Below are 23,743 nucleotides of genomic sequence, written 5' to 3'. Positions count from 1 at the left end.
AAGACGGAGAAGGACCTGTGCGCGGCAGTTCCTAGGGCCGCGGAGGAGGCAATGTCCGTCGGAGTCTGGAGCTTGCGGCTCTGGCGGGCCGCCCCTGGCGGCGGGGCTGGCTGGAGTGAGTTTTAGCGGACGTAGGGTCAGGGAGGGAGGCTTAGAGGATGGTGTCTGCCCAGACTGGGCCCGAGGCGGGTCCTGGGGGGCGGGTCCCGCGGGGTTGGGGGCCGAGGAGGGTCTTTTGAGTCCCTGCTGCGTTGGCCGCCCCCTCCCGGCCTTGGGGTACATATCTCGGGACCCGAGAGAGACGGGGAGGGCAGGGGCGGGGCCGCGGGAGGAGCTTGGGGCGCCCTTGGGAGGGAGACCACGTTCCGGTGCAAACGTGTCCTTATTTTCCCATTGGACTCGTACATGCCTTGCCAAATCCTCTGATTTGGGGTTTGGAAAATAAGCTTAGCATTTCCCGCTCTACATATGGAGAGTTTTGGCGTGGGACCTGCAGTCTCGTGGAGCTTTCTTGCCCCCAAGACGTTTTCAAAGCGACAGTTTTGCTCACCTTTCCAATGACTGGTCTGACTCCACTTCCTGGTTACTTTTTGCCCCTTATTGTAAAGCACAGATTGGAATACGACCGAGGAAACTGGTGGGAAGGGGCGATCTGATGGTGAAAGAGCAAAGTTGAAGTAAAGGCGCGGATCAGGGCAGGCTGCAGTTCTTTTCCGTGGTCGTTTTAATTATTAATATTAGAAAGGGGTTTAAGTTTACTTCTGAACTCATTTTGGTGAACAGCGTTTAAAATTCCCTTGCCTCCTATTCTTTCCTTGGTGGAGGATGGTGATACGGGAGGGGAACAGGGTGGAGCAATATATTATTTTTTTGGTCAGTTTTCACATTTATTGTAACTTCTGCACAGGATTTATAGCAACATCACCTGCTTCTCAGCTGTCACCGACCGAACTGACAGAAATGCAGAATGATCTCTTTAACAAAGAGAAAAAAAGGCAGCTCTCATTAACTCCCCGAACTGAGAAGATTGAAGTTAAGCACGTTGGGAAAGCTGACCCTGGCACTGTCTTTGTCATGAATAAAAACATTTCAACTCCTTATAGTTGTGCCATGCGTAAGTAACGAATCAGGATACCCTTTTGAAGATTTTGCATAAATCAGGAGAAGAACCGGTGCAGAGGAGACAAGATGCTGTAATTGCTCCCTGAACTTCCCGGAAGTTCTCCTTTATCTAGCATCTTCCTGCGTGTTCACTGCGGGCTTAGCAGTTGAGGGTACTGTGGGTCTTGAAAGGTTGGTGCTGTAACGCATAGGTCGTCCTGGGACTTGCTGGAATCTGGCTGAGTTTAGAGGGCTGTCATTGTTTCCTGCAGGAGGCAGACCTGAAAGCATTGCTACTAGTGTGCTTGCCCCTTTTAGACACACTGTGGTGTAATGGCAGCAGTTACCACGTGAGTCCCATTAAAGGATTTTGGGGTGGAGGGACTGCCCTGGCCTCAGATGATCAGCTTTTTTTTTGCCTTCTTTTCCTTTTCTGCTCTTTATAGCCTAACTTAAGTCTTTTATCTGCTCACCACTTGCCTCTGTGTGTGTTGTGTCTTTGTTTACATTTACATGTACATGTAGTAAATGTGTGAGTGCATGGGGTGAATGTGATTGGGGTAAAAATGTTTGTTGTGTTCATATCTTAAGGGAGAAAACAAGGCCCTGTGTGTGATTTGGTGTGGGAATGAAGGGAACAAGGCCTCTATGTTATTTTCGATCAAAATGCTTTTGTAGTAGCTTTGATAGAACTGGTAACGTTTAAATTCCGAAAGAACAAAAAGTAGGTACGTACACCTACATGCTCGCTCATGTATGACTGGCTGCATTGTTCAGATTTTTGGAAAACTCAGTAATGATTCCATTTAAGTAATTAACTTTAGTTAAAAGCTTAAGCTGACCTGCCGAGTGTGTACTCTCAATCTTCCTTTACTTTGGCACTTGCATTAGTACTTATAATTGCTTACTTGTTTGGCAAGCATTTATTGAACCTCTGCTGTAGGATAGGCATTAGGAATACAGAGGAGGCTAAGACACAGCTCAGGCCTTTAAGGAGTTTTACACACATCACATGTAGAGATGAAGCCTCTGAACCACTCTTAGCATGACCGCTGCCCTCAGACTTGCTTGTCACTCATACCGTCAATCATTCAATAAATTTTATTGAGTACCTAGTGTATTTCAGGCCTGATGCTAGTCTCTAGATATACTGGCGAGTGAGCAAAGATAGGCATGATCCCCGCCTTATGGAACTTATTTAGACCTGTGGTTTGACCACTTCTGTGAACAGCTGGGTACTCAAAAAACATCTAATCAGGGTTGGAGTTGCATTCTGGAGTCATATAACAGACCAGAGCTGATTGGTTTATGTGTGAATTCATACTGATAATTATTGAATACAAACTGGTAACTATGGTATTTAACTTGAAGAGTCCATGTTAGGGAAGTAGAGATGGTTTGGGAGCAAGACCCCAAACCCATCTAGAACAGACTTACTGGGATGTATATTTATATATTTTCCCTTCTAAATTGTGTGTGCATATAGCCAAATATATCCACGATGCTGCTCTCTGAATATTTAAGTGTAGCTCTTGGAAAACTATTTTATTACTTAATAATTGACAGATTAATTTCAAGTTAGACTTAGCCTTAATGATTTTTGTTTGGGTAATTTCATTAATAATTAGCAATACATTGGATGTGTTGGGAATTATTTTTTTATTGGCTACAAATCTTTCTTTTCTCCCCAAAAAAGCTTGCAGAATCTTGCCTTTCTGTTGTTTTATTTCTTAATGTAGCACTTAAACATGTAATTTTTCACTTGGGTTTTGTTAGAGTTAGCTCTTCAATCTGTTTTAAATTCCTAGATTTAAGTGAGTGGTACTGCAGGAAGTCCATTCTGGCTCTTGTGGACGGACAGCCTTGGGACATGTATAAGCCTTTGACCAAGTCATGTGAAATTAAATTTCTTACTTTCAAAGATGATGATCCAGGAGAAGTCAATAAGGTATTTCTGCCTCTATGTTCTTTGGTACCCCTCCCCCCATTTTTTTCTAGTCTTTTTTAAAATTAAAATCTGTTTCCTGTGGAGTTTGAAATGTACAGATCTGGCCAAGGTCAAATGTTGTACTGTACTAGATAATCAGGTTTTACTTGGTAGATTAGGCATGTTCATAGTTCAGAACTCCTCAGTGGCATTAATGTCTCTGTATTTTGGTTTGAGAAAACTAAATGACATTCATATCTTTGTTCAGCTTACTTTTATTAATCGCCCTGTATATTGCAGTAATTTCATTCTTGTCTTTCACCATCTTTTCTGGATTATTTCAATAACTTTTTAACTCTCCCACCCCCCCCCCCCCCCGCCCTTTTTTAATCTGAAAGTCTTCCTTAATAGTCCTGCAAGGGGCTTCCCTGGTGGCGCAGTGGTTGAGAGTCTGCCTGCCGGTGCAGGGGACGCGGGTTCGAGCCCTGGTCTGGGAGGATCCCACATGCCGCGGAGCAACTGGGCCCGTGAGCCACAATTACTGGGCCTGCGCGATTGGAGCCTGCGCTCCGCAACAAGAGAGGCCGCGATAACGAGAGGCCCGCGCACCGCGATGAAGAGTGGCCCCCACTTGCCACAAATGGAGAAAGCCCTCGCGCAGAAATGAAGATCCAACACAGCCATAAATAAATAAATTAAAAAAAAATAGTCCTGCAAGAGTTTTATTAAATGATGTGACTAAGGATGATGTCACTTATCCCTAAAGAACTTGCCTACCTGATAACCGTTCATATAACTTTCCCAGGTCTGCGTGGACACTTTTCTTATCCCTGCCTGCCTTTTGAACTTCACCTTCCACGGCATCTTCCACTTCCTCTTTGCTCCAATGGTTTCTGTTGTGTTATCCTCCTTGCTTTTGTTGATGCTGTTCGAGTATTTTCTTTCCTCCCTATTAAAATCCTGTTTATCTATTATAGTTCCATTAAAATGCCATATGCTCTGTGGAACCTTCTCAGTTTCTTCTTGTCAGAATGAATCCCTCTTTTCTTCTGGGCCTCACAACACTTGGCTAGTGTCTCTAGATACAGTAGTTTGATTTTCCCTTGTAATACGAACTGTTGAATGTACTGGATTCTTGGCTCTGTGAAGACAGGGATCATGTCCCTTATTAGATCTTGTCCTTGACTTACATACAGTAGGTATTTAATAAATATTTGTTGAAATGAAATACTTAAAGAAGGAAATGGTAGACATGATAATAGTAGTAGCTAACATTGAACATTTATTGTATATCAGGCACTGTTTTAGTGATTCACAGGTATTGACTCATGTAATCCTCATTAAAAAAAAATCCCATAAAAGGTGCTATTATCTCCTTTTTACAGATAAATAAACTGAGGCAAAGAGAGGTGTAGCCTGACCAAGGTTACCAGTTTGCTAAGTGGCTGAGCCTGGATTTGAACCTAGGCATTGACCCTGGAGTTCACCAGACATTAAAAACAATCAAGTCAGATAGATGAAGAAGTGCATTTTGCTACTGGCCTTCAAGACCTGGGTTTGCATTTATTTTTAGTGTATTTGTGTGGTTGTGTAGAACACATTCTGGAGCAGTCTCTGCCATGTGCAACCAAATGAGCCCACTCTTGTTGTCCTCAGATACGGAGAAGAGCTTAGGAAAGTCAAGTGCCTAGTTATAGCAGTGCCAGTACAGAGCTTAAGATGGTGTAGGACTTAGTTTCTTCTTGTGACTCTGGGAAGGTCATTGCATGGATACCCATATTGGGCATGTCCGTGGATCAAAATGCTAGTGAGATGAAAGCCCAGTTAATAGTGAGGTTGCTTTGTTATAAATATGAATAACCTAAGTGATATGTGATGTTAGGTATAGGATAGGAGTCATAAATAATTCTTTTTTTTAAAAAAAATTTATTATTTAATTTTTATTTATTTATTTTTGGCTGCATTGGGTGTTTGTTGCCGTGTGCGGGCTTTCTCTAGCTGCAGCAAGCGGGGGCTACTCTTCGTTGCGGTGCGCGGGCTTCTCACTGCGGTGGCTTCTCTTGTTGCGGAGCACAGGCTCTAGGCGCGCGGGCTTCAGTAGTTGTGGCACGCGGGCTCAGTAGTTGTGGCTCGTGGACTCTATAGAGCACAGGCTTAGTAGTTGTGGCGCACGGGCTTAGTTGCTTCGTGGCATGTGGGATCTTCCTGGACCAGGGCTTGAACCCATGTCCCCTGCATTGGCAGAGGGATTCTTAACCACTGTGCCACCAGGGAAGCCCATAAATAATTCTTAAAAGTTGGGTTAACCCTCCATATTTATGTACGTTATAAACCGGTACATATTAATATATTTATTTTACTTTAGCACAAGTTTGTTAACAAGTTAACTTTATCCTGGGTTAAAAATAAAATTACTACCGATAGTAAAACTGTTTATTGGTTGATAAACATTATAGTGTCTGATATCTTACACAAACATTGCTAACCACATGAAGTTGGTGCTTCATTCTTTTGTGGGTTTTGCTTGGTGGTGGTAATGTCATGGTCTGATGGTAACCATTGCTAAAGGCAGAGGATGGACAGATATTTGAGAAATGGTTCCTAAGTCAAAAGTCAACCTAAATTTTAATATTAAAGAAATGTTAGTAAATCTTATGTTTATTATGTTTGTGTGTATTTTATTTTTCTAGGCTTATTGGCGTTCTTGTGCCATGATGATGGGCTGTGTGATAGAGAGGGCGTTCAAAGACGAATATGTGGTCAGTTTGGTCAGAGCTCCAGAAGTTCCAGGTGATGTACACGTATAAATAAATAAATGAACACACACACACACACATATATATATATATGTGTGTGTGTATATATATATAGACACACACACACACTTTCTGTAATCTTTGAATATTTTGGTACCTATTTTTTTTTTTAATTAATTAATTTATATATATTTTTATTTTTGGCTGTGTTGGGTCTTCGTTTCTGTGCGAGGGCTTTCTCTAGTTGCGGCAAGCGGGGGCCACTCTTCATCGCGGTGCGCGGGCCTCTCACTGTCGCGGCCTCTCCTGTTGCGGAGCACAAGCTCCAGGTGCGCAGGCTCAGTGGTTGTGGCTCACGGGCCTAGTTGCTCCGCGGCATGTGGGATCTTCCCAGACCAGGGCTCGAACCTGTGTCCCCTGCACCGGCAGGCAGATTCTCAACCGCTGCGCCACCAGGGAAGCCCGGTACCTATTTTTGATGTTGTATGGAGTTCACTTCTAATTTAGTCTAATATAAATTACCATCATACATACATTCCATTTATTATGGGTAACAGAATCCATCCTATTACTGTCATATATACCTTCTATTTATAATGGTAAAAAAAATCCATCCTATTTAATTATTGGAGGTCAATTATTGACATAATAGGATTAGAGGAGAATGTTTCTTTTGAATGTGAATTTCATGTAATTATATTGTGTCAGTATTTATTTCTTACCATTTTAAGTACTTATTTCCAAACAGAATGTGAGGAGGAGGAGATATGAGTATAAATAGACTTCTGTAGAAAACTGTGTTTAGGTGGTACTATTTCACCGGAAATGACCCTGACACTGGAGAGGAATACCATTTTGGGGAGGTGGAAGAGTTCACATTCTTTGTAATTTTCCTAAAACTAGGATTTTGCAACAGTATGTGTAGTAGGATCACAATTGTATTTTTTTAAAAAAGGTGGAAGTTTATATACCAACAAATATTTGATTTGGCAATAAGAGATTCTAAGCAAAACAAAACAACAAAAAATGAAATTTAGAAGATATTAAAAAAATTAAACATTTCATGTCCATTTAGTTATTCATCTACTTATTAAATATCTTACTCTTTGGGAATTTTTATATCTAGTAACTAATATTTGAGATCTCTATGGTGGTAATATTCCTGAAGAAAATGTGAATGGTTAAAAAATACTGGTGATGTTGGGTTAACAAAAAGGTGAGTTAGTTTTATGGTGGGGGGAAAGTTGGTACAGCTCTGACAAGCAGCTGGAATAATGGTGACAATTTTATAATTTGTAGTGTTGGGAGAGATTTTTGACCCTTCATTTTATGGTCTAAATATTCATTTGTTGCAAATTAGTAACTTTCTACCCTAACAGATTTGACTTTGCTTTTTATTTTGGTTGGATTTACAGTAATCACTGGAGCCTTCTGCTATGATGTAGTTTTGGATAAGAGACTTGATGAGTGGATGCCAACAAAAGTAAGTCTACTCTTTGGAGTATTAATTTTAGAGTCTGTGCCTTTCTTTGTTAGAACGATTCCTGTGTTAGTATTGTTGAATGGTACTGCACGTTGAGGATATTTAGAAGAATCAGTCAGTCTTTATTGTTGCTTTTTAGTGTATTTAAGACAGATGTATATGATTGAGGGTATTCACAACAGCGAGGTACCCAGAATAAAATACAGAAGCTTAACTATCTTGGTTGATGTGGGGGTGAGAGACCTGGAGCCTTACCTCCCTGGATCTTTAGAGCACAATTTGAAAACCACTGCCCTAAGCCATTTTAAGCCTATTGCATCCTGAGATCTTCCTATCCACAAGGGTTACATTGAGAGTTGGGGAGGGGTGAATTAAAATATCAGGCTTTGACAAAGGTAACCCAAATAGCCGCAAACTAAATAGCAGCAAACTAGCCTCTTCTGGAATGGTCTGCCATCATAAGGACGGTGCTCCTTGTTGGTCTGGGACTGGGGTAGCAGCAGGAGCCTGGCTAACAGAGTGAATCTAGATCAGGTGCTGTGTAGGTAGATGATGCTGACGGCTTTCAAAAGTCAAGCCTAGAGGCTTAGTTATGATTGGGGAGAACAGACAAATGCCTAATTCGTAATGAAGCAAAACCGTATGTCCTACAGGTTGGAAGGCTGGAGATCAGAAGAGGGGAGGCAGTGTAGCGTACCATTTTATCAATTCCACTATGTACATTTTTTTCACAGTTTAATATCTCTGAAAACAAATGTGTCTTTTGTTTGTTTCTATAACTTTTTTTAATTAAACTTTTTTTAGTTTTTTTAGAAGAAAATTATAGATACACATGGGGTTGTAAGGAATAATACATAGAGATTCCATGTTCCTTTTACTCAGTTTCCCCAATGGTATTATCTTGCAAAACCATAGTACCCTATCACAACCAGGATATTGACACTGATACAGCCAAGAACGTTTCTTTTGTTTTTTTAAAATTTATTTATTATTTATTTTTTATTTTTGGCTGTGTTGGGTCTTCGTTTCTGTGCGAGGGCTTTCTCTAGTTGCGGCAAGCGGGGGCCGCTCTTCATCGCAATGCACGGGCCTCTCACTGTCGTGGCCTCTCTTGTTGCAGAGCACAGGCTCCAGACACGCAGGCTTAGTAATTGTGGCTCACGGGCCTAGTTGCTCCGCGGCATGTGGGATCTTCCCAGACCAGGGCTCGAACCCGTGTCCCCTGAATTGGCAGGCAGATTCTCAACCACTGCGCCACCAGGGAAGCCCGCCAAGAACATTTCTATCACTGCCAAAATTACCCACATTTCTCTTTAGTCTCCATCCCTCCTCCGTCCTTAAACTGTGGCAACCACTAATCTGTTCTCTATTTGTATAGTTTTGTCATTTCAAGAATGTTATGTAAATGAAATCATTCAGTATGTAATCTTTTGGGATTGACTCTTTTCACTCAGTGTAATTATCTGGAGCAAATGTGACTTACAGTAGATAGCATCTTATGATTATAACTGGTAATGTTTTTTCTTAGTGGTGCATCTTGGATTTAGTGAAATATTGTCGTTTCTAAAAGCAAAAATTTTGGAGTCAGCCAGCAAATGCATGGAAAGATGCTCAACATCACCAGTCATTAGAGAAATGCAAATCAAAACCACAATGAGGTATCACCTCACACCAGTCAGAATGGCCATCATCAAAAAATCTATAAACAATAAATGCTGGAGAGGGTGTGGAGAAAAGGGAACCCTCCTGTACTGTTGGTGGGAATGTAAATTGATACAGCCACTATGGAGAACAGTATGAAGGTTCCTTAAAAAACTAAAAATAGAACTACCATATGACCCAGCAATCCCACTACTGGGCATATACCCTGAGAAAACCATAATTCAAAAAGACACATGTACCACAATGTTCATTGCAGCACTATTTACAATAGCCAGGACATGGAAGCAACCTAAATGTCCATCAACAGATGAATGGATAAAGAAGATGTGGCACTTATAGACAATGGAATATTACTCAGCCATAAAAAGGAACGAAATTGAGTTATTTGTAGTGAGGTGGATGGACCTGGAATCTGTCATACTGAATGAAGTAAGTCAGAAAGAGAAAAACAAATACCGTATGCTAATGCATATATATGGAATTTTAAAAAGCCGTACTGATGAACCTAGTGGCAGGGCAGGAATAAAGACGCAGACCTGGAGAACAGACTTGAGGGCACGGGGGGTTGGGGGCGGGGAGGGGAAGCTGTAACAAAGTGAGAAAGTAGCATTGACGTATATATACTACCAAATGTAAGCTAGATAGCTAGTGGGAAGCAGCCGCATAGCCCAGGGAGATCAGCTCGGTGCTTTGTGATGACCTAGAGGGGTGGGATAGGGAGGGTGGGAGGGAGGCTCAAGAGGGAGGGGATATGGGGATATATGTATACATATAGCTGATTCACTTTGTTGTACAGCAGAAACTAACCCAACATTGTAAAGCATTTATACTCCAATAAAGATGTGGGGAAAAACAAAGAGGAAATCCAAATGACACCTGAAAAAAAAAATTTTGGAGTCAGGGAAGATCCAGGTTTAAATGCTGGCTTTGACAGTTATTTCTTGTGTAATCCTGCCGTTACTGCTTAATATCAAGAGAGAGACAGGAGGGAAACAGGAAGGAAAAAAGAGAGAAAGGGAGAGAGGGAAGAGAGGTATTGGGAGAGATGGGGGGTGGTGAGGGGAGAGTTTGGAATGGTTTCTTCATGATCTGTGGACTCGTGGCAATATAATTTTTTTTTCAAGTCTGTCAAGATTCTTACTTTATTGGGGGAGTTAAGTAAAAACTAAGGAGATGAAAATTTAAGTCTCATTATGTATGAAACTTGCTGCCTCCTTTTCCTTTTTTTAAAGATAAAACTTTAAAAAAGAAATGTACTAGTTAATTGCAGGCACCATGGTGTTTAGAAAGTGGGGGAAAGTTACAGTCAAGTAACAGCTATATTAAACCATGAATGTGCATTGGTTATACAGAAAATTATCCATTTAAGAATGGAGAAGAGTCATTTCATTCAAAAGAGTCTATTAGGAAGTTTATAGAAAGAATTTTATTACAAAAATTATTTGCATAATAGTGCTTGATCTTTTCTGTATTAGTTATGATTTATAGTGTGAAAACTCAACTATAGTTTTTATTAAAAATCTCATAAACATTGTTAATGTGTGTTATTAATCATTTTAATTGTGTAAAATTGACATTTTCATTAAACAGAAATTTCTAATATTGGATTTATGCTATATTTTGGACATGGCCAATGATGACATAACATTTCCTAGTGAAAGTTTCTGAATCACTTAAATAATAATTTTTTCCTCATGCATTTATTTAAAAAGCTTAGTTTTACTCATAGTGTAAACAAATTTTTGTATCTTACCATTTACTTATTAGTATTTCTACTTGTTGCACCATCATTTTAATAAACATTTATAGGGCTGTATAATTTGAATGAAATGTTTATTAAAATTTCTTTGTAGGATTATCCATAATAATTATTTCTAACACAGGCAGCTATTTAATTACAAGTTTTATAATTTATAGAATTGGGAGAAATTGCTAATTGTACATTTTATGATTCCAGTATTTAATTGTTGCAAATTAATGCTTTCTTTCCTAGCAAATTTGCTTTTTGCTTTTTGTTGTAGTTGGACTTATAATATTAAGCGTACAGTTTTATCTGCCTTATAGGGAAATGTTTTTAAGTAAATTGTTACAAAAGGTTAATACTTTCATTTTTAAGGAGAACCTATGTTCCTTCACAAAAGATGCTCGTGCTTTAATTTATAAAGATCTTCCATTTGAAACTCTGGAAGTTGAAGCAAAAGTGGCGTTAGAAATATTTCAACACAATAAGTAAGTGTTGGCTTCCTTTTAAACAAAATTAAACCTCCCAAAGTTGTATGTAATGAAGAAAATTCAGCTCTTAATAACTTTCATATTTGATGTATTTATGTAGCACACTTTTTACTTTTTAGCTCTGGGATCTCTTTTCTGCACCAGCCTATTTGCTTTTGTTCATCTCATTATTTCACTGAGAAGAAGTGCCCCTGCCACACCTTTGATAATTTTCTTACTTTGTCTTACTTCTCTTTTTCTTTGGCTAGTCCTTTTCTTTATATCACCATAGCAATATGTTTCCCTTTTCTCCTTCCATTGTGAAGTGGTAGCCTACGTTAAGAAACTGCATTATTTTGAATTTAAACTTAAGTTTATTTAAACTGTTGCATTTGGCCACCTTTCCTTCCCATCTTTCCACTCTTCAGATGAAAAGGGTAAGACAGAAAATACCAGCTGTTCGGAGGCAGCTAACAGCTGAAGTAAAACATTCACACAGATCTTAGTCTTCTGTAGGGGAATTAACCATTTGATAGATTTTCTTTGCCAACATGTTAAATCCTGCCTGCCTTCTCAATTCCCTTTTTCACTCAGAAAACTTCCAATTTATCTTCTACTAATTGTGAGAACGTAAACTAAATTTTAATGTTAAACTAATTAAAATCAGAATTAATTAGGGAATATCTGCATTGCAAAAAATCATATAGATACTAGATTCTGACGCCAAAATGTGCACCTGCAAATTGTTAAAGATAATGGTTTGGAATTTCTTTAGCTATTTATAAAATGAGACACAGATTCTCATGGGGCTAGTTTATAATATTTAGCATATTTTGGAACCAGTGTACTTAGAAAGCAGTAGGAATATACTGAACTGGAGTACAAATAATTCTTTACAACTAAATTACCATTAATTCTAAAAGAAAATTCCTTAAATTATCAGAATTTATCAAGTCACCTCCCCCACCACAATTCTAGGGCTGTGTTGTCCAATAGAAATATAATGTGAGTCATCTATATAACTAAATTTCCTAGTTAGCTACATTAAAAAAAAAATTCAAAATAAAGGTGAAGTTAATTTTAATAAAACAGTTTTATTTAAACAATGTATCTGAAACATTTCAACATGTGATTAATATTAAAAACTTAATATTTTATAATTCTCTTTTTCATACTAAGTCTTCAGAATCTGGTGTGTATTTTACACTTAAGGCACATTTCAATTAGGACTAATTACATTTAAGTGCTCCATAGCTACCATATTGGGCAGCGTACTCTAGACTTTCATTTTATGTTACACTGAGATTTCCCTTTCCTCCCACTCAACTGTCAAAGTCTAGGAGAGGCTTGTAGGACTTTGGTAACTTTAGGTGAATGTGTAAAGGAAGGTGGGAGATCATTTAGGGGTAAGTTTGAGGAGACAGAGAGTTTTGGAGGTTGAAGGTGGATCAGTGATGGGGCCTTTCTCCTGTAGGGGGAACTTTCAGTGGCTTTGGCTCCCAGGGGACAGGAGTTTCTCTTAGAGGTGGGTCAAGAGGAACAAGTATTCAAGGGAATTGGCTCCCTCAGTAATCATCAGGGCTGCGGAAGAAGAGGTGTGGCAGTAAGTGTATATTTCTGCACAAACTGACGCTTCCCAACCTTGACACACATGTGTAATGTTTGTTTAGCATTCTGGGGTAAATAGGCAAGGCTCTTAATAGTAAGTGGTAAGGTCATGATTTGAACCTGGGCTGTGCGGTTCCATCTGTACTATTTGTTATACTGACAGACCCGAGTGGATTTGAGAGACATTTAGGCAGTAGAATTGATGTGACTTGGTAATGAATTGGACGGAGGGAATGTGGTGGGAGAAACAGGAATCAAGGAAATCTCTGAAGTTTTTCACTTGGAGATGTGGGTGGTTGGTGGTGTCATTTACTAAACTAGGGAATTCAGGAATAAGAATAAGTTTGGTGAGAAAAGAGAGGGTAAGTTTTTGTTCAGTTTGAGAACTTGGGAGTGTAAGATGCTTGTAGACACCCTGGTTGATGTCTGGAGTGTTTTGGATATACAGTTTGGGGCTCAGAAGAGATGTGGATTAGAAGCAGAGGTGTAGAAGATATAAACACGTAAGTGGTAATTAAAACTGTGCAAATCAAGGAGCTAGCCCAGAGAGGATGCTTAGAGTGAAAAAAGTTTATGGGCAGAACCCTTGAAGGGCAGGGAAAGAGAAGGGTGACCAGAGAGTTAAAATAACAAGCAGTACGGGATGCCACAGAAGCCGGTGGAAAAGAACACTTTGAGAAGTGGAGGTGAGCAGTGGAAATAAGGACTAAAGAGTGTCCATTAGGTTGGCACCAAGGAGAACAGTTTGGTGGAGTTGCAAAGCTCTGGCCAGATTGAAGGAGGTGAGGTGTGAATGGGAGGTGAGGAAGGGGAGGTTCCAAGTGTAAACCCCTCTTGCAAAAATTATGGCTGAAGAGGAAGAGAAAGGGAAGTGGCTTTAAACACCTTTTTGTACATTTAGAATTAAAACATTTGTTTCTTTGCTGCTTTTTAGGTACAAATTAGATTTCATAGAAGAGAAGGCATCTCAGAACCCTGAGAGAATAGTCAAGCTACACAGGTAAGTAAAAATATAAAAATTGACTGCTATGCTAATTTATAGGAAGGTTTAGTTTTATTGTTACCTGACTGGTGTATGACTGGAAAAGATTTGTACCTTAATTTGTTGTTCTTATTACCTTACTTTTTACTGCTTTGTTCAATTTTTTGCTATGGTGGTAATTGGAAGCTTTAAGCCATCTTTGGGAACAGTTGTGGTTTCTGTTCCTCATTTTATTGTTTGCTATTTTTATTTCTGAAAGAGTTGGAAACCATTGTAAGAAAATGTAATGTTTAGAGTTAATTTTGAAATCGGGCAAAATACTCATTGTTATGAATTGAACGTGATTCATATGTATGTAGAAACATGAATACTGACTAATTAGTTACTACTTATGTTACATATAAGGAAGTTATATCACAATGTGCTTTCTGATGCAAGGATGAGAGAAGTAAGACAATGCATTATGCAAAAATGGCTTCACGGCCTGTATCTGTTTTCTCAACTTCATGTTTTCTTGACTCAGATTTAACTTTTTTCCTCTAGGAAGCTGTCTTACATGCTAAATTCTAAACTCTGTTGCATTTAGTTGTTATAAGGTGATAGGATATCAGTTTTAGACATTGGATCCACTTGATAGCATGATGTGTTTAGTGATCTTAAAAATCTTTAAGGGGCTTCCCTGGTGGTGCAGTGGTTAAGAATCCTCCTGCCAATGCAGGGGACACAGGTTCCAGCCCTGGTCCGGGAAGATCCCACATGCCGCGGAGCAACTAAGCCCGTGTGCCACAACTACTGAGCCTGTGCTCTAGAGCCCACGAGCCACAACTACTGAAGCCCGTGCGCCTAGAGCCCGTGCTCTGCAACAAGAGAAGCCACCGCAGTGAGAAGACCGCTCACTGCAACGAAGAGTAGCCCCTGCTCGCCGCAACTAGAGAAAGCCCGCGTGCAGCAACAAAGACCCAGAGCAGCCAAATAATTAATTAATTAATTAATTAATTAATTTTTAAAAATTATTAAAAAAATCTTTAAAATTATATCAATGCTAAGTAAGAAAAAGATTCATTGGTTTTAATTTCTAAAATTTTAGTCTCATCACTTGAGATTGTTGTGTCAGGGGCTATTAGAGATGGAATTGATCCACATGGATTGTTTTTGATTAGGGATGTAATGGCAAAGAGAATGAATAGATTTTTTTTTAACTATTTTAAGTGATTTGATTTTGAGGTTTTATTTGTTTATTTTTTAAATCGAATCAGATTTGGTGACTTCATTGATGTGAGTGAGGGCCCTCTTATTCCAAGAACAAGTATTTGTTTCCAGTACGAAGTGTCAGCGGTTCATAATCTTCAAGCCACCCAGTCAAGTCTTGTACGAAGATTCCAGGGTCTCTCTTTACCTGTGCACTTAAGAGTAAGTAAAGCTTAAAGTTTCAGGTCATTCAGTTTGGGTGTGAGTGTGATTCTGGTCTTGATTTTATACCAATTTGAAGGACATACATTTTAATTTGCGTTAAGTTGTGTAACACTAATATTTTGTCAACTTGGGTTTATGATTAAAATAATTTTACCCAGGATGTAAACAGATAATTTACAAAAGAAGTATTAGTTGAAAAAATTAAATCAAATTGAGATAGTTTTTCTTTTTTAATAAATTTATTTAGTTATTTATTTTTGGCTGCATTGGGTCTTCGTTGCTGCGCGTGGGCTTTCTCTAGTTGTGGCGAGCGGGGGCTACTCTTCGTTGCTGTGCGCAGGCTTCTCATTGCGGTGGCCTCTCTCGCTGTGGAGCATGGGCTCTAGGTGCATGGGCTTCAGTAGTTGTGGCACGCGGGCTCTAGAGCGCAGGCTCAGTAGCTGTAGCGCATGGGCTTAGTTGCTCCGCGGCATGTGGGACCTTCCCGGTCCAGGTCTTGAACCTGTGTCCCCTGCATTGGCAGGCGGTTTCTTAACCACTGCGCCACCAGGGAAGTCCGAGATAGTATTTTTTTTTTGTTGTTTTTTTCGAGATAGTATTTTTAATACTTCAGATTAGTATAGAGGAGGGTGCAGTGAGGAGTAGTGGAGCACATATTGATAGGACCTTCAGGGGTGCCTTTTGGCCTTACATTTGGCACGTTCTTCTCCCTAATCTATTTTGAAGATCTATTCCATATCATTTTCCGTATTACTCCCACCCCTTGCTAATCCTTTTATTTTTTTAATTAAACTTCTGATTTAGAGATAATTGTAGATTTATACGCAGTCCTAAGAAATAATACAGAGAGATCCCAAGTACTTCTACGCAGTTTTTCCAATGGTAACATCTTGCAAAACTATTAGCACACTCTCACAGCCAGAGTATGGACATTGAAACAGTGACAATACAGAGCAATTCCTTCACGAGGATCCCTCATGTTGGCCTTTGATAGCCACAGCCACTCACACCCACTCCCGTCTGCCCCGCCTCCACCTCCTTGCTTCTGGTAACTTCTCACTTGTTCTCCATTTCTATAATTTTGTCATTTCAAGAATGTCATATGAATGGGATCATTCAGTATTGTGATCTTTTGGGACTGGGTGTTTTCACTCAGCGTAACTCTCTGGAGATTCATCTAAATTGTTGCATGTATCAGTATATCAATAGTTTGTTCCTTTTGGGCTTCCCTGGTGGCGCAGTGGTTAAGAATCCGCCTGCCAGTGCAAGGGACACGGGTTCGATCCCTGGTCCGGGAAGGTCCCACATGCCGCGGAGCAACTAAGCCCCTGTGCCACAACTGCTGAGCCTGCGCTCTAGAGCCCGCGAGCCACAACTACGGAGCCCGAGTGCCACAGCTACTGAAGCCCACGCACCTAGAGCCTGTGCTCTGCAACAAGAGAAGCCACCCAATGAGAAGCCCGTGCACTGCAACGAAGAGTGGCCCCTGCTCACCACAACTAGAGAAAGCCCGTGCGCAGCAACAAAGACCCAACGCAGCCAAAAATAAAAATAAATAAATAAAACCAAAACAAAACAAAACAAAAAAAACCAGAAAAAAAACTTGTTTGTTCCTTTTAGTTGCTGAGTGGTATTCCTTGGTGTGGATATACCACAGTTTGTTTAGCCGTTCACTTGTTAAAGGATATTTGGGTTGCTTCTGGCTACTTTGAATAAAGCTATTATGAATAAAGCTGCTGTGAACATTGGTGTATAGGTTTCTGTGAATATATGTTTTCATTTCTTTGAGATAAATGCCCAGGAGTGCAATTGCTGGGTCATATGGCAGGGGCATGTTTAGTTTTTTAAGAAACTACCAAGCTAAGTTCCAGTTTCTATTCCCACTAGCAGTGTGTGAATAATCAGTTTTTCTAATCCTTGCCAGCACTTGATGTTGTCAGTAATTTTTATTTTAGCTATTCTGATGGGTTTGTAGTGGTTTCTTATTTAATTTTAATTTGCTTTTCCCTACTGGCCAGTTATGTTGAACACCTTTTCATGGGCTTACTTGCCATCTGTTTATCTTTTTTTGATGAAATGTCTGTTCTTCTCTTTTGCCCACATTCTAATTGGATTGTTTGCTTTTTTACTGTTGTTTTGAGAGTTTTTTTTTTTTTTTTTAATATTCTGGATACTAGTTCTTTGCTAGATATGTAGTTTGCATATATTTTCTTTCTGTCTGTAGCTTGTCTTTTCCCTCTTAACAGGTTTTTACAGATCAGCAGTTTTTAATTTTGATGAAGTCCGGTTATCAGTTTTTCCCTTTATGGGTCATGCTTTTGGTGTCAAGTCTAAGAATTAAAGGCCCAGCCCTAGATCCCAAAGATTCTCCCCTATTCTTTTTCCTAAAAGTTTTATAGTTTTATATTTAAGTTTGTAGTTTATTTTGAGTTAAATTTTGTATAATGTGTGAGATTTAGGATGAGGTTCATTGTTTTCTTTTTCCCTATACTTGTCAAATTGCTCCAGTACCATTTGTTGAAAAGACTGTCCTTCCTCTGTTGAGTTGCTTTTGTACTGTTGTTAAAAATCAGTGGTCGTAAATGTGTGGGTCTATTTCTGGGTTCTCAATTGTGTTCCATTGATTTATGTGTCTCTCTTCCAGATATCACACAATCTTGATTACTATAGCTTTAATAGGTCTTAAAATCAGGTAGAATAATTCCTCCCATGTTATTATTTGTTATAAAAATTGTTTTAGATATTCTAGATCCATTGCCTTTCCATTTAACGTTAGGGTAATCTTTTTTCTATCAATAAATCTTGCTGGGATTTTCTTTTTCCTTTTGCCCTACCCAGGTACGTGGGGAGTTTCTTGCCTTTTGGGAAGTCTGAGGTCTTCTGCCAGCATTCAGTAGGTGTTCTGTAGGAGTTGTTCCACATGTAGATGTATTTCTGATGTATTTGTGGGGAGGAAGGTGATCTCTGCGTCTTACTCTTCTGCCATCTTCAATGGTTCTCCGTTGCTGGGATTTTGATAGGAATTTTATTAAACCTGTGTATCAGTTTGGGGAGAATTGATGTCTTTACTGCATTGAGCCTTCCAGTCTATGAACGCAATATATCTTTTCATTTATTTAAATCTTCTTTCATCCCTTTCATCAGCATTTTTTAGTTTTTAGCATACGTGTCCTTTACATGTTTTTTCCACACACCTTCCTTTCCTAGCTTTCTCCATTTCAGTAAATGATACTGTCATCTAGCCGGCTGTTTGAGGTAATCCTTGATTCTCTGTTTCCCTCATAGCCATGCCCCATCCCATCCATCAGCAAGTCCTTTCAACTCTTAACCCTAAAACGTATTCCGAATGCATCCACGGCATAGCAGCTCATCTACTACTGCTTCCCTCATCCCTGTTGCTCTTTCTCTTCACTCCCCTTCTTTGCTTTCATTCTTGCCCCCACAGCACATTCTCTGCTGAGTAGCCAAAATGAAGCTTTTAATATACGAATCAGATCATGCAATTCCTCTGCCCCAGACGTTCCAGTGGCTTCTCATGAACAAATGCCAACCCTTCACTCTGTCTCACAAAGCCCTATGTTGTCTGGCTCCTGCCTTTCTCTCTCTGACTTCATCTCATACCGCTTTCTCCATCACCCGTTATATTCCACTCACACCTTAAAGTCTCCCACCTGCTGCTCATTCTGCCTGAGCCAGGTATGGTTTTCCCTTTAACATACCATGCTGCTCTTCCTCCAGAAGGTTTGCATGTACATATTTAGTAATTTTACCTTTTATTACAGATTTTACCAGCTCATCCAGTTTGAAATAGTCCCTGACCCACCCATATCCCTCAGTATCACCTTCAGCTGAGTTAGTAACATTGATGTGGTCGTTTTGCACTTTGCAGTTTCATTTATGCATTCTGACAATCCTCTGCTGCATAAGATTGTTACGAATTAGGGAAATTGGTTCTATAACTTTACTGTTGTCTTCATTAGTTTTTACTTGTTCTTTAGGGTAATTTACTAAATCCTCTAGGTCTGCTCTTTCAGTGTGAGATGTCACAGTTGGTTTTTTTTTTTTTTTAACATCTTTATTGGAGTATAATTGCTTTACAATGTTGTGTTAGTTTCTGCTGTATAACAAAGTGAATCAGCTATACGTATACATATATCCCCATATCCCCTCCTCTTGCGTCACAGTTGGTTCTTAATGAACCTTTCCTTGTGATTGCTTGTGATTTGAAGAATGACCACTAGCATGCTGGAATTGGCTATTTAAGAAAAGAACGGGTGGAAAAGTGGGACAGATTTTTGCTTCCCATTAGAAGGAATGTGTTCTACGGTGGTAATGATTAAGAAGGACAAAGAGGAAGAATGGCATATTCAGTCCTTAAGTCTTTTTTTCTTAAATGCTAAACAAAGCAGCTGTTCTGTATAGTATGTACCCTTTTTCCCTACTTGAACTCACTTTTGGAACCACTTAGCCTCATTAGTACTGCCAAACTTTTTATGTATTTGTTTTGTTTAAAACCTGTGTAAAGATTCAGCCTCTTTTATTGTAACTTTTGTGCTTTATATAATTCATAGTAAATCTTTTCTTCTCAAGGCACATTTTACGATATGGAATAAACTACTGGAAAGGTCTCGGAAAATGGTTTTTGACAACATGTGAGTACATTTCTATGAAGAAATTTTCCTTGAAATTAAGCAACCACTACTACCACCACAACAAAATAATAAAGAAAAAAGAAAAGAGAAAGAAAGAAAAAAGTAATTAGTTGTCTCAGTAGCGAAAGCGGTATTGTGGTTGTTGACCCTGTTAGTATTTTGGCAAGAGAAAAGTTGTTATTTGGCAATTCTTTTCGTTTTTATTTGTTAGTATCATGGGAATGATATTGTAGAACTTGAAGAAAAATAAGAATATTACCGTATAGTAGTTGTAGTTCTTAATGGTTGTAATGGTGTTAATTAGGTCTTGATAATTTTTTGGTAAACTTAATGAACATTTAAAGATTTGCCAGATATGATTTAAAACTGCCTCGACAGTTGACATATTAAATATGCAAATGTCCTGAAGAACCAAATTTGAATACTTGTGTTACTGTCATTTATTCTGTGTCACTAGCATCTAGATTTCACAAATAGGAATGATTATATTTCTTGACCATGATTATCCCTGTTCACTCTTTCAGAGACTAAGTGTTAACTTTTTACTTACATTATCTGATAGCTATCCTGTGTAACCTGGCCTCATGAACCCTTCCTAGTTACCCTAAGTTTCCACTCTAGTCAAGCTTACAAGTACACATCAAACTTACTTTCTTGTTTCTTTATTTTTTGTTTTAGTTTACCTTCTTCTGTCACTTCATTTTTTTCCAGCTTTATTGAAATACAGTTGCCATACCACATTGTGTAATCTTAAGGTATACTGTGTAATGATTCGTTATATTTATATATTGCAAAATGATTAACACAATAAGGTTAGTTAACACATCCATTATCTCAGAGAGTTAGCTTTTTTTTATGGTGAGAATGTTTAAAATCTCCTCTCTTAGCAACTTTCAAATATGTATTGCATACTGTTAACTCAAACTTATGCTCAAGCTTGTTTCTGTATGACAGTTATGTCTAGACTCTGTTTCCCATCCTCCTCCTGTCTATTTACATCCTACTCATTCTGCAAGACCTTACCTTCTTACCTTCTCCATGTAGCATTCTCAGAGTAATCTCTGAACAAATATCCACCCCTGCAATTTCTGCTTGATTGTATACCTCCTCATATTGTTTTCTGATTATTTTTGCTAGTATATTTACATTGTGTTAACCCATTCAGGGTTTGTTGCATACTATGTGTAATGCCAAAGTTTGAACACAGCACTTGGCAAATGGGGATTACCCAATAAATTTTTATTGACCATTTTGCATGATGATGTGTAAACCTAGTCTTTATTAATGACTTTACAGATAGAATTCACTATTTAGGCACTTAGCTATAATGTTTTTGTGTAAAGGTGATGTAAATTTTCTTTTTCTCATGAGAAGAAAGTGTTTTTGAATAGGGAGAATAACTTTGTCTCTTTGGTTGGTCACAATGTCCATTTTAGATTAAGAAACTAGAGAAAAAAACGAGTCTATAAGAAATGTAGAAAAATAGTAGAGACAGTAACCTAGAGTATCTAGTAGAAATCAGTGATTAGCTGTTTTTGCAACATTTATTTTGGTTCAGTTTCCTTCTTCCACTGTTCGTTTGCTCGTCTAAAGGGAGTAGGTTAAACATATGGTTCATTGATTTAACTACACAGACTTATTGTTTGTTATGTGCCAGGAACAGTGGGTACAGTAATGAACAAAATCTTTTTGCTGTCCTCAAGGAAGTTGAACAAGATAACTAGACTTATAAGCAGACAATTCAGGTGTACATGTGGGGCTCTGGCGTAAAGAAGAGAAGGACCCAAACCCAGCTGGGAGGGGTTGGTTAAGGAAGCTTCCCAGGAATTGGTGTTTCTTAAGCTGGTTTTAATGGGTGAATAAAAGTGGGCCAGGCAGATAATTTGCTTGAGGATGGGTTTATCTCAGAGGAAGCTACTCGCCTAAGAGGTGTGGAGGAATGGAGTGCGTGGTGAATGTTGTAAGATGAATCTGGATGCACAGTCACACGTAGGGTGGGTGATGAGTCCAGATCAGTTTGTTGGAAATAGAATATGAGGGGCTTGTCTTCCATGATGTGGAATTTGCATTCCCCTCCTGAAAGTGATTGGAGGACACTGGAGCGTTTGAATAAGGAAGTGACAGGTAACTGGAGAATTTGAATAAGGAAGTGACCTATTGGTAAACTATTCCTGTGTAAAAGCTCATTCTGGGGGCAGCATGGAAGATGACTGTGACTTAAGCCATAGTAGATGATGAGATCCTGAAGTTCCTTCCGGCAGGGCAGTGAAAATGGCTGTGAGAGTTACTTAGGCGGAATTAATAGGACTGTTGATTAAATATGCAGGTAAGAGAACTGTGGATTCTCTCATGCCAGGCTTGGGCACCTGGGTAGAGCCCTTCACTGAAATAGATAATGCAGGAAGTAGGGCAGGTTTTGGGGGTGTTGAGGAATACAGTTTAGCTCTGTTTGTTTGCTATGTCTGAGTGACATATAATAGAAATATTAACATACAGATATCTTTTTCTACTGAACCTGTATTACACTATGTTCAAAGTAGAATTATTGATTTTTTCCAACAAAATAGATTGATTTAAAATACCTTGTTGCAGCACTGCTGATATTTTTCTTATACTAATGATTTCATTTTATAGATGAAAAATAAAATGACCATCTTGAGAAGCCTAGCTATATGCCTCAGGTTGTATTTTTAATGGAATTGTTGTACCTGGTAATTTATATTGGGAAATTGGTCATGTAAGTTTTCTTCTCTTTCTCCTTAACTTTCTATAATAATTACTCTTGAAGGAGAAAGACAAAGACAGGGTCATTATAAGAGAAAGGCTGTGCAGTGATTTTAAATGGTGGGTGAAGGGTAAAACTAAAAGTGTTTATTAGAAAAGTAAAGCTATTTATGTTTTTACAGGTAACTGAAGATCAAACTCAGTCTACAGAGGAAAGTGCATCTGCCTAGTAACTTCCTCAAATTTAGATATGTATAGTAAATTAAAATAAAAGTTTTCTATGTAATGTTTGTGCGTGCTTTTTGTCTTTTTCTCCCGAAGATGTATACTGATGTTTACTTTTTCCTTTCTCTAAAGGATAACACAACTTATGTTCACAATAAAAATTTTACACAGAAACAACCCTGTCTCCTCCTCTCCCCGAATGTAACACTTCGGCATGTTTTCTCCTTTCAGTCCTTTTTTGTACATGTATAAACATATATGCACAAATACAAATGCCATCTTTTACAAACATAAATAGGACCATCCTAGTTGCCATTTTTCACTGTTGTAAACAGTGATGCAGTAAACATCATTGTGCCAAGTGGCAAGTGTTTGTGGATGGATTGACTATTTACTGAGTAACTGAGTATTTCCTATATACTGGCCATTGTGGTGAGCTTTTCACATTGAGTCTCTTATTTAATCCTCACAACAACCTGTTGAGAAGGTGTTTCCATTTTGTAAATGAGGAAACTGGGGAGCATAGAACTGGCAAGTAGCAAAGCTGGAATTTGGACCCAGGTGCTTTCACTGACGTGCTCTTATGTACCACTCTCTTGTTGATGTTTAACAGTTATAGTATGTATCTGTGAATCTTTCTGAAGATACTAATAGAGTTATATTCATTGATTTGTTCGTTCATCTATTTCCTAGTCCCTGAATGATCTCTTTCCTCTAGAGTTGGATTTTTTGCTTATCTCAGTCTTTCACGTTTCAGGCTTTTTTTTTTTTTCAAATCTAGCGATTGTTGGTTGTTAGTTTTAGTTGAAAATGCGGCTGTAGGGAGGTTGAGTGGTAGCTCTGTGGTATGGGCGAGGTTTGGCTTCTCTAAAGATGAGTAGGTGAAGCTGGCTGTTATGATGGGGATTTTCTAACGCTAGAATGAAGAGATTGTCAGTCTTGGTGACTGGTTTCTATAATGACTATTCTCGTTCTCCCCAGACTGTCCTTTTATTTTAT

At 38.8% G+C, this 23,743-nt stretch overlaps 1 protein-coding gene across 2 annotated transcripts; it reads left to right on the top strand.

Moving 5' to 3' along the window:
• Positions 1–22,805, top strand: MRPL39 (mitochondrial ribosomal protein L39). 2 transcript variants are annotated; one of them, XM_068546923.1, is made up of 10 exons: positions 1–115; positions 908–1,114; positions 2,910–3,049; positions 5,719–5,818; positions 7,200–7,267; positions 11,046–11,158; positions 13,683–13,748; positions 14,987–15,140; positions 19,734–19,795; positions 22,702–22,805. In XM_068546923.1, exons 1-10 carry the CDS (start codon positions 52–54, stop codon positions 22,703–22,705), a joined length of 978 nt encoding a protein of 325 aa, XP_068403024.1. In that variant the 5' UTR covers positions 1–51; the 3' UTR covers positions 22,706–22,805. The 2 variants fall into 2 exon arrangements, with proteins under 2 accessions (XP_068403024.1, XP_068403025.1); XM_068546924.1 differs by lacking the exon at positions 14,987–15,140.
• The last annotated feature ends 938 nt before the right edge of the window (positions 22,806–23,743 follow it).

Source organism: Eschrichtius robustus, chromosome 6, assembly GCF_028021215.1.
Source record: "Eschrichtius robustus isolate mEscRob2 chromosome 6, mEscRob2.pri, whole genome shotgun sequence".
Taxonomy (NCBI): domain Eukaryota; kingdom Metazoa; phylum Chordata; class Mammalia; order Artiodactyla; family Eschrichtiidae; genus Eschrichtius; species Eschrichtius robustus.
This window is presented reverse-complemented; position numbering and strand designations above follow the sequence as displayed.

Bases quoted from the DNA above. Each gene is read 5' to 3' on its own strand.
- MRPL39 (XM_068546923.1), top strand. From the start codon at position 52: ATGTCCGTCGGAGTCTGGAGCTTGCGGCTCTGGCGGGCCGCCCCTGGC. The intron at 116-907 runs GTGAGTTTTAGC...ACTTCTGCACAG, and splicing joins TGGCGGCGGGGCTGGCTGGA to GATTTATAGCAACATCACCT. The intron at 7,268-11,045 runs GTAAGTCTACTC...TTCATTTTTAAG, and splicing joins ATGAGTGGATGCCAACAAAA to GAGAACCTATGTTCCTTCAC.